General features: G+C 55.8%; 2 protein-coding genes and 1 long non-coding RNA gene across 3 annotated transcripts in view; 2 read left to right on the top strand and 1 right to left on the bottom strand.

Moving 5' to 3' along the window:
* Positions 1-2587, top strand: part of CD72 (CD72 molecule) — a gene marked incomplete at its 3' end in the record, with an annotated part of 5934 nt that extends 3347 nt beyond the window's left edge. The window contains exons 6-7 of the mRNA XM_021691635.2: positions 1762-1907; positions 2537-2587. Coding sequence (XP_021547310.2) covers positions 1762-1907; positions 2537-2587 — 197 coding nt within the window. The remainder of the gene's footprint in view (positions 1-1761; positions 1908-2536) is intronic.
* Positions 2588-2624: 37 nt separating this feature from the next.
* Positions 2625-3897, top strand: LOC110581384. The gene is made up of 3 exons (XR_002480386.2): positions 2625-2652; positions 3380-3517; positions 3807-3897. It is a non-coding gene; the product is annotated as an uncharacterized LOC110581384 (long non-coding RNA).
* Positions 3696-8571, bottom strand: TESK1 (testis associated actin remodelling kinase 1). The gene is made up of 10 exons (XM_021691203.1): positions 8168-8571; positions 7922-8043; positions 7744-7792; positions 7093-7239; positions 6689-6771; positions 6430-6520; positions 6096-6179; positions 5854-5943; positions 5603-5717; positions 3696-5270 (listed from the first exon to the last, which is right to left on the bottom strand). The coding sequence occupies exons 1-10, from the start codon at positions 8384-8386 to the stop codon at positions 4384-4386; spliced, it is 1887 nt and encodes a 628-aa protein (XP_021546878.1). The 5' UTR covers positions 8387-8571; the 3' UTR covers positions 3696-4383.
* Between the last annotated feature and the right edge of the window lie 1677 nt (positions 8572-10248).

Genomic DNA, 10248 nt, shown 5'->3' with positions numbered 1-10248 from the left:
CCCCCCCCCCCCCCCCCCCCCCCCCCCCCCCCGCAGACCATTCCCTCAGCTGCACCCCAGACCTCAGCTCTTCTGCTGGAAGGCTGGTTTCAGACCTCCACTCTGACTACAGCTGCCTCCTCCAGGCTTTCCCCACACTTCTTCTTCAACCTCATTGATGCCTCCAACCCACTGTCTCCCGTTTCCTCCCTTTGCTTCGGCTGTCACTTCTCTGTCTGCCCATCTTGGCTTCTGGGGCCCATCACTTTAGCCACTGGCTCCTTTGTTCTGTTGTCTTTCTGGTGCACCAGAGTGGCAATATCTCAACTCTGGATGAATTCCCCCCTTGCCCCTGCCGCACCCAGGTGTGCCGTATTGTGCTATCATTCTGCTTGGTGCCACCAAAACTCTAGTGTCAACCTCAGCCCGTTCCTCAGTGCCGCCTGGCAGCTGTGCAGTGGTTGGCTTGCTCTCCGTGTGAGCTCCTTAGCCTCCCATCCTCTCACACTTTTAGCAGGTGCCCTGCTCCGTCAGAATTCCCTCCATTTTCCACCACCGAGTCCATTCTCATTTCTGCCCACCCCCATCTTTTGCAAGGATCGCTGCAATGGCTTGCTGCATCATTTCTCCTAAACATCGCTCTCCCCCTCCCCCCATCCACTTGTCACGTGGCAGCCAGGGTAATCCTTTAAAAACAAAAATCTGATCATGTCATTCCAGTTAATTAATTACATCAAAAGTTATGGCATACATACTATACGTCCAAGCACTGTGCCCAAGCACTTGGGATATAGCCAGTGAACAAAACTTCTCTATGTAAAACCCTACATTGACTTACTCTTCCTTGTAATATGAAAATAAAAAAATCCTTAGCCTGGCTTCCAAGGTCCCTGCCTACCTTTCAGCATGCCACTTACCCTCTCACCCTCTTCCATTTGGCCGCACTGACTTTTTATCCTTTTAGTTGCCATAGGACAGAAATTCAAGAGGGTAGCTGGGTGAGGACAAGAGACAATGTAGACAGAAGAGAGGGAGCTGGGGAAGGAAGGAAGGAAGGAAGGAAGGAAGGAAGGAAGGAAGGAAGGATCTTTGAGTGCCGCAGGTAGGACTCCTGGAACAAAGCAATGAGAGAGGTGGGCTGCGATCAGGAGCACAGATTGGGGTATGGATTGTGAAAGAAAGAGGGATGTTTCTTGCTTAGAGATAGGAACTGAGGAACAGAGCAGAGGCAGGTTTTGGGGTGGAAGGGAAGGAAAGGGAGAGAGTTCACATCAAGAGTCTGACAATTTCAGCAGAACAGCAACCAAGGTTATTACTTGTAGAAGAGTGGTGAGAAGGAAGGAGGTGGCTAGCAGCTTGGAGGGTGTGATCAAGTTTTGCATATGCAGCAAGGAATGCTTTAGGGAGCGATTGGGATGATTAAGAGGCCAATTGAACACTTATGGGGGGCCCAGGTGAGGTCAGCCAAAGTGTGGGGGGGAGACTGCAATCATTCAGAAATTGGGAATAGTATCACCACCCTATTAAAATAAACCTCCTAGACTGTTAAGGAGTGAGGTTGTGAATATTAAAGACTTTTACTAAATATGAATAGGAATGGCATTCCCAGGGGATGCCAAAGACAGATGGCAAAGATGAAGGGCTAGATGTCAGTGAAGGTGCCGGGACTAGACCGAGGTGGGCACTGTTAGCAACCAGACTGAGGAATCGTCAATTTATCCCAAATGAGGAGATCTCCCTCCTGGGTCTGGGCTGTGCTGTCACTTTCTTTCTGGTTTATAGATACCTGCTGTCCCGTGGGATGGATACTGAACTGGAGGAGCTGCTTTTACATCTCATATACGGAGAGAAGTTGGGAGGAGAGCCAAAACCATTGTAAATCTCTGTCCTCTGACCTGGCCGCATTCAGTGACACTTATTCTTTTTCAGTAAGCATACCTTATTCACAGACTGTAGCGGGTACTGTTAGGGTAAAGGGATAGATGTCATTGAGTCAGGAACAGCAGTGCACACAGGGCACACATTCCTTTGCCATGCAGCTTCTCAGCGCAGTGCTCCAGGTGGCCCCTACCAACCGGCCGGTGTTGGCACGAGAGTCAAAGCTCATGAACCATCTTTACTTGAAACTGTTTCTCATCTCAGCTTTCTGGTCACCTTCCCAGGGCTGCTTAACAGCTTCTTTGACTCTCTTGGCCTCTCAGGCAGAGAGGTCCCAAATCTGGTGGGCTGGATTGTTGGGATTGGCTCCTTATGACCAGAGCAGCCCATGGAACGACTCCCCTTCAAAGGCTGGCAGAAATTCTTACCCAGCTGGGAGGTGAACTGAAGGGCGAGCCTGCATCTACAACCTGGCGCTCAAAGGCCGCAGGGACAGGTCACCGATGAGCTGATGTCTCGCGCCAGTCAGACAGTCCTCTTGTCAAAGCTCAGAGACCTCCCTATAGTGCTCATTTTCTTCCATCGGCCCATGTCCCCTCCTCCCTACACCGCCCCCCCTGCACTGGAATATTTCTCATCATTCTCCACATACCTCTTGTCTCTCTGAATCTCCCCTCAGCTTACAAACTCCAACAGTGCAAGGAAGATGTTGACACAAATTAGTCCGCCTGGTTTTTTTTGGGCTGTTTCCAGCTTTAAGAGGTTGCAGCAGGCTGATGGTAAACAGGTCTTTCGGTAAGTCTGTTAGGACTTCTGGACATATTCAACTCCATAATTCCTTCATAAAGACATAGTGATGAGATTCCCCTCCTGCTCCCAAAGTTTTGGGAGGTCCTGCTCTCAAAACTCTTTCACAAGTCAATATTGTAATTGCCTCCTTGTCCATTCCCTTTACTTAAAACTCTTTAGGACAGTCTTCTTTTCTGGCCCCTTCCCAGTACCTGGCAGTCCCAGGCACTTTTTTTTTTTTTTTAAGTTACTGAGTTGGGATCTATGTCGTCTTTCTCTCAGAGGGAGAAGCTGAGGCTTTAGCTAGGACTTCACAGCTCACGAACCCTGGCATTCTAACTTCCCATCTCTTGACAAGGCTACCCAAACTGAGGTGGCACTTTCTCAGCCAGGGCCTCTTGGGGCACTATAGTTGCCTCAGGGAAGTGAGGGAGCAGTGGGCTAACTCTGAACATCAACTCCAGGGACCCTGAAACAGGGCAGTCATCTCCTATGTTCCCTGTGGAGTTTCCATCTTTAATATCTTGGGTGATTTTTCCCTCCCCTGGTCCTAAAGCCTCTTTGAGTTAGAGTAGACATCTGTCCCTGAACCATACCCAAACATGGCCTTAGGCAGGCAGGGCAAGTTAGAACTTCATTGTATTTAATGCAGGGCAAGGGGAGAGAAGGGAGGGTGGGAGAGGAGGGGCAGGGCTTAACCCAGTTCTACCTCGCCCATCTTTATGTATTATAGTCAAAGCTCAAGATGTTACAAGGTACAAAGCAAGTGGCCAAGAATGCAGTGGGAGGACTGTACTTCTCCTCATCCCTGCATCTGTGAGATGGCAGCTTTCAAGCATCCAGATAGGGACCACTTTTCGCCCTGAGTTGGGTAAGCATGACAAATCGACTGAGGCATGGGAGTTGGGGACGAGGGAGGGAGAGGAACTCAGAGCAAGGGCTCAGACGCCAGGGGTAAAACTTATTCCTGAGAGTGACGGTCACCTCTACAGCCTTCAAGGTCTTGGTCTGCTTATGTAAGGGGGGTCTTGGGGTCGGGCAGGAAAGGTCTGGAACTGAAGGGAGGCTGGTGATGTGGCTGTCCAGGGAGGTGGGATGAGCTGGATGAATGGTCTTAGTAATAGTCAACTGCAGAGCTCACTGGTGCTTTACTCTTATAGGTACTCTTGCCAACAAGAGCCTGTACCCCTCACCCCTAACTGCAGTCTGCAGGCCCTAAGATCATCTCCCTCCAGCGTCCCGTCACTCTGCCTGGGCAGTGCCCAGCCAAGGGCTGATCCATGCCCAACACTTCCAGCCAGCCTGCTGCCTGCTTGAAATCCTGCCCCAGAGACTGGACTGTTCCTGGGAAACGGGTGAAGAAGTCGTTAGATTTTGGCCTCCCCAAGAACTTCCTATGGTGGAATTGCAGGGGGCGTGGAGGAGGGCGCATGGACTGAGTGGATAGGGGCAGCCCGGAGCCAGCCAGGCAGTTTTATTGAAATATTTTTAAATAATTGCACGTGTTAGTCTCATGTGTCAGCAATGCTTTGTCTGGTTCAGTGATCGCCCACAGGAGAGCAAGCCCAGGGGCTGGATAGGAAACGTTCTGTCCCTTGAATCCATGCTGAGGTTCCTCTACACGGGGAGAAGAGCCGGTCAGCCCATCTGGGGCTGGCACTGTCCAACATGTGTGCTCTGTCCTCACGGGGCTTCCTGAAGGCCAAAGTTGGAGGCCAGAGACCACAGGCCCCACTGCTAAGAGCGCGCCCCGGGCAGCTGCAGGCCGGGTGTGGGAGGCTTGGCGTGGTGCCCTCGGTGGCAGAGGAGACTGCCCGCCTCACAGTTCAGGTTGCGGTAGCGGGCAACAGCTGGTGTGGGGCGGGGGCACATGGACAGGAAGCCAAAGCTGAAAGGGCCAAGACAGCAGCCGGGGCAGGGCAGCCCCTCATCAGACTCCCGGGGAGCTGAAGGGGGCGGCGAGGGTTCTGTCCGCTCCAGGGCTGCTGCCCGGGGCAGGCTATGCTGGGCCCGGTTCCATGGCTCCCCAGCCCAGCCTTGTGGGGAGTTCACCACGACAGCTGGGGGGTTGTTGTTAAGGACAGGTCCTGATCTAGGGGACCAGGGCTGGGAGGCTGAGGAACAAGTGCTGATGAAGTTGTCTGTGGCCACGGCCAGGGGCAGCTGGGGAGCTGGTCCTGGGGGTTCTGGCTCAGGGCTACTGCCCTCACACTCCATTCTTTCTTCAGCCGAGGGGCCCATACTGGGAGGGCCAGGACCTGGCAGTGCTGTCTCCATACGTCGGGGGAGCTCAGGGGATGATGGGAGCGAGCGGCAGCGACGGGCAGGTGTCCCAGGGTGGATCAGGGTCTCTGGAGTGGTCACCAAGGGCAGCTGCGTGGAGGGCAGTGGTGATGGTGGAACAAGGGGCAGGGGGCCGACTGGCTTGCTGGGTGTGTCCAACAGCTTGATCTTGCCTCCCCGGAGGTCTTCCCGGAGTGAGAAGGGGTTGACACGAGTCAGATTGTCCCCCCAGTTGGGGGGTGATTCTGGTGACGGGGGGAGGAAGAGGTCTGACCGGCTTCGGGAAAGCCGGGGGTCTGGCCTAGGAAGTGTGGCAGAGGGACCCCCTCTTGAAACAGACCCTGTGGACAGAGAAGTCTGTGGTTACTGTTCTCAGCATTGATCATGGCTCCCTGAGGCCTCATTATTCACCAGGAGGCTGGTGGGACTAGAGCTTACAAAAGGGAGTCCCACTGGGTACTTTGGACAGGGGGAGATGTCACCTCTAGCCCTCCTTTACCTCTTCTTTCCTTCTTCCCCTCCCTTGGCTCTAGAATTTGAAAATATCTTATTTTATGAAAATATCTTTCATACCCCCACATCCCCCAACTAATAAATACACTTAGTCTTAATCCCCTGAGTTCTAAGGAAGAGGCAGAAGGAATTCAGTTGGGTCAAGGTCATGCTCACTTACTCTGATTGTGCGTCAGGGGAGCTCTGGTGAGGGGGGCTGGCTCAGGCAGCTGCTCCAGGATCCATTCCAGATGCTGGGTGATTTCGGTGAAGGGAGCACGAGTTCTAGGTTCCATCTGATGGGTAGAGACAGGGACAGCTTCACTCAGTGCTCCAAAAGAGGGTCCCTATGTTTTCCTCCCACCACCTGGAACAGGAAAGCCTTGCCAGCTGATGGATGGGGGTGGTGGGCAGGGAGAGAGAGGCTCTTACACTGCAGCAGTGGATGGCCAGAAGCAGGAAGGGCAGTGGGCAGTCATCCCCTACCAGGGTCCGGAAAGCAGGCACATCCAGGCCAAAGTCCTGTGGGGACAGAGAGGAGGGGCCTTCAATTCAGCCTTCCTTGGGTTCGCCTTCTGACCCCCAGTCAGGACCTCAACCTCCAGGGAACCCTCCTTGGTTATGAGCTGCCCAGTCTGGAGCTCCCCCTTATCAAACCTGGAGACATCATTCACCTCAGTTCGGGGTAGGTAATCAGGGTCCGCAGGTACTCGTGCAATGAGCTCACAGAGGACAATCCCAAAGGCAAAGACATCGGCCTGGGGGGAGGAGACAATGTCAGCGGGAGTAACTGATGGTTTTCATGTCAGAATTTTGTCAGAATATGTCAGAATTTGGGGGAAGTCTTGCTAGTTTTATGCGTTGGAGGGGTGCCTATGAGGGGGCAAGGGGGAATTTGGGGGTCTCCTAAATATTCAGTATGGCTGTTAAAGAACTTGGGATGGGGCCTTATAAAAGTATCTCAAGGGTCTCTGGAAGGCCTTGGAATCTGAAGGATTGATGTCTTACCTTCTCATCATACAGCTCACCCCGCAACACCTCTGGAGCCATCCAGTATGGGGAACCTACCACAGCCAATGGCTCCTTTCTTGCCCCTTCCCTGCAGGGGTAGGGGCAGAGTGATCAGAGACACCCCACTCAGATAACCCCCCTAAACAAAAAGGGATGAGGTCAGCCCCCTCCCCACTCCAAAGGAAATGTCTCTGGGGGCTTCACTTAGATAGGGACTTTCTAGAAAGTTTGGGGGACCCAGGGGCATTCACCTCACCTATACACAGGAATCTTTTCAGCCAGCCCGAAGTCACCCACAACAGCCGTGAAGCCTCGGTCTTCCCGTCGGATCAGACAGTTCTGACATACATATAGCCATCACCTTCTGTTCTCTGATCTCCCAGTATATACCCCAAAGCCCTGTCACTCCACAGTAACCCCAACCCTCTCTGATCTCCCAGTTCTCCAATGCACCCCAATCTTTCAACATCATCTATCACTCCAAACATAGCGTGGTACTCAGCCCCTCAGAGCTCCCCCTCACCCCAGTCCCCATTCTCCAGGGCCTTGCTACTCCGACATCCTAACAGGTCTACTATCCATATTCCAACATCTATGGGCCGGTTACAATGTAATAGCCTCAAATCCCCTTTCATGCCTCCACCCACCTGGCCAGCCTACCTTGGATGTTAGGTCTCGGTGGAATACACCTTTGGCATGCAGGTACCGCAGGCCGCGGGCAATGTCCAGAGCCAGGCGGAGCCTGACAGGCCAGGATAGGGGTTCTGGGGAGCTGAGCAGCTGTTCCAGGGTCCCCCCATTCATATACTGAGGCATAGGGGAAGAAGGGGAATGAATGGTAAGGTTTCCGCCGGTACTCTAGGTCTCCCACTTATAAGCCAGGGGACACTCAGGAGGAGGGACCACAAAGGTCAGAAGGGTAAGTCTGTGCTCTAGGGTCCCCCACTCATATTCTGGGGCTGTCCTGTCCAAGACATGTGCAACTATTTAAATTATTAAGTTTAAATAAAATTAAACATTTAGTTCCTCAGTCACACTGGTCATATTTCTACTGCTCCCTAGCCACATGTAGCTATAGAACATTTTCATCACTACAGAAAGTTCTATTGGACAGCATTGTTATAGCGCATATAGAGAATGTGACCAACTGAGGCATTTTATTTGTGATTAGCCCAAAGGGAAGTTCAGGGAAGCCTCTCATGGGAGGAGGTCCTGCTGCCTCTCAGTATTCCTCTGTAGATGCACTGGGCGCTGACACTCTCTCTCCCCTTGGTGGTGGTGGGGGTCCCCTCCTTCCTGGCCCATCCTCACCTCTGTAAGAGCGTGCAGCTGCCCCTGGTGCACACAGACCCCCATGAACCTGGAAGAGGTTGGAGAAGATAGGAGGGTAGGTTGTAAGAGTCCAGGCCCCTCTACAGTTCTCACTTTTCCCGCGGGATCTTTCCTCTTCTCCCAGCAAGCTTCTCAGCAAGCGGCTGGGGCCGCTCACCTTAGGATGTTGGGGTGTCGGAGCCGGTTCATCAGCTGCACCTCCCGTAGCGTGTTTCCCCGGTTACTGGGGAGTCTGTTCATTTTCAGCACCATGACTTGCCCTGACTGTCGGTGCCTAACCTGGGGGCGGCAAAGGCTGGCGAGTCCAGGGCAGACCGGCCAGGTCGCGCGGGTCGTCCGGGTCTGGGCCCCCTAGTTCCAGCCTCCCGTCTAAGGCTCGGTCCCGCCCCTCTGCTGATCCTACCTTGTAGACCTCAGAGAAGAATCCGGCCCCGATCTTCTCGGCGCAGTGGAAATCGTCCACGCGCGCCAGGCTGGACACGGCGCTGCGGAGAGCCCGGTAGGAGGAGGGGCGGCCCCGGCCCGGGCCTCCACCCGTGCCCCCCGGTCCTGGGGGCCCCTCCCCCGGCGCCTCTCCCGGCCCTGGCCCAGGGCCCCGCAGTGGGGGCCGTTCCCCGGCCATGGCCGGGCCCCCAGCTCGGGCCTGCCTCACATGGCAGGGTCCCCGGGGCCCGGGCAGGCCGCGCTTGCCATGGGCGTGCGCCCAGCCGGATCCGGGACGCCGGGGCTCCTGCTCCCGCCCTGGAGAATGGAAGATCCGCTGAAGATCTGGGCCCGCCCCCGCCGCGCCGGCTTGCAGGGCCCGGGTAGACGCCGCTCCGCTTCGCTCTGCGCAGGGACTGGGCCTGGGCCTGGGCCGGGCGGTGGCGGTGTCTCTTCTGGGCGCCGCCGGGCAGGCGGGCGGGCGGGCTCCCCGCAGGCGGAGGCTGGCTGGCTGGCGGGCGGGCGGCCGGCCGCGGCTCCGCTTCGCCGCTGGGGCTCAGGCTCCGCGGCCTGCCGGGGGCGGGGCTGAGCCGGGCCTCCGCTTAACTCCTTCCAGTCCGGCCCACGGGCAGCGGCCACGCCCCCTCAGGTACGCAACCCCCAACGGGTGGCCGCGACACCCTAGGCGAATGCATCTGGGACGTCGGGGCCAAATAAGTTCTGGCCCGAGCTGAATAACTGAAGGGAATTACGGGCTGATTGTGGGTACGCGCAGCTCAAATGTCTTTTAGCTGCCCTGGGAGTCCTTTCTCTCTTCCCACCCTCAGGCCACTGTCTGAGGACAGCCGGGCTCAGGAAGCCGCTGGATTCCTGGGCTCCGTGGGCCAGCAGGACAGAAAAGTAGACCCTTCAGGGTCAGCCACAATCGGAGGTAGCCCAGCAACCTGCCTACCTTCCCGGCCTCCGCTCTGGCCCAGCCTGACCATTTCCCAGGTCTCGACCCCTACACCTCTGGATTCCCTGACACTTTCTCCCTTCTCCAGCGGTTGTGGTGCCTCAGGCCTGTATAGTGAGCCCGTGGCCAGTCCGTCCCTGGTGTGGCCTACACCTCCTTACTCCATCCCGCCTTCCTCGAATAAAGTACAAAGAAAGAGAGTATCCGCCCAGTGACCACCCAGCCTGAACCTTCCTCTTACTCTTTCCTCCAAACGGCCCTATCTCTCTGCAGAGAAGCCTCCACCTGTCCGGAAGCCCCTCCTCCTGTGGGATCCCACCCCTTGGCAAAACCCCGCCCCTCCAGGAGGCCTCCCCTTCGGAGACCCCTCTCTTCTTCCTCAGTGAGACCGCCACGTTCAGAGGGACCGTTCCTCAGTACGATACTGCCGCCGTCAGTGTGTACCAGAACCCCTCAGCGCGACACCCCTCCCACACAATGAGACCCCAACTCTCAGAGTGACTCCACCAGTCATTGTGACCCCTCCTCTCAACGTGACTCCTCCCCTCAGTGTGGCCCAGCCCTTATCAGTGTGACCCCTCTCAGGAGGTTCCGCCCTCCACCTCGTAGGAATCCGGTCTGCCCCCTCAGGCTGGAGGAGGAGCTGCAGCTGGCCTCTTTTAAGTCGGCGCTGGGCCCTGCATGCGCACGCACTGTGCACCCGCCGTACCCAACGCTTCCGGTTCTCCGCTGGCTCCTCCCCCCGGGCGTCGGCGAAATAGCCAATTATCGCCAGGGATGAGTGACGTCGCTCGATCCGACGGGCGCCTCCGGGGCAAGCGATTGTGGGCAGCACTGAGCAGCTTGCCACCTAGAGGCGGAATGGAGGGCGGCGGGAGTGGAGGCTGCCGGTCTCCGGAGGGAAACGGGCTGCGACACAGCTTGAGGGAGGAAGGCTGAATTCTTTTCAGAAATTCTCAAGTACAGCATTTCTGTTTTTGTGGTAAGATGGAAAGGAAATTTATACAAACACAGTCCGCATCCGTGTGGGTGCTCGCCTAATGACAAGAGTCCTGGCCGGTGTTTATGAGAGATGGAGCCGAGTTCTTTTTAATTGTCCAGGGCTA

This window comes from Neomonachus schauinslandi, chromosome 13, assembly GCF_002201575.2.
Source record: "Neomonachus schauinslandi chromosome 13, ASM220157v2, whole genome shotgun sequence".
Lineage (NCBI taxonomy): Eukaryota > Metazoa > Chordata > Mammalia > Carnivora > Phocidae > Neomonachus > Neomonachus schauinslandi.
Note: the sequence above shows the minus strand (reverse complement) of the source record. Positions and strands in the feature narration are given on the sequence as shown.

Coding starts and splice junctions, on each gene's coding strand:
- TESK1 (XM_021691203.1), bottom strand. CDS start 8,386: ATGGCCGGGGAACGGCCCCCACTGCGGGGCCCTGGGCCAGGGCCGGGA. Junction 6,521..6,688: donor GAAAAGATTCCTGTGTATAG/GTGAGGTGAATG, acceptor CTACCCCTGCAG/GGAAGGGGCAAGAAAGGAGC. Junction 5,718..5,853: donor TGGCCATCCACTGCTGCAGT/GTAAGAGCCTCT, acceptor TCTACCCATCAG/ATGGAACCTAGAACTCGTGC.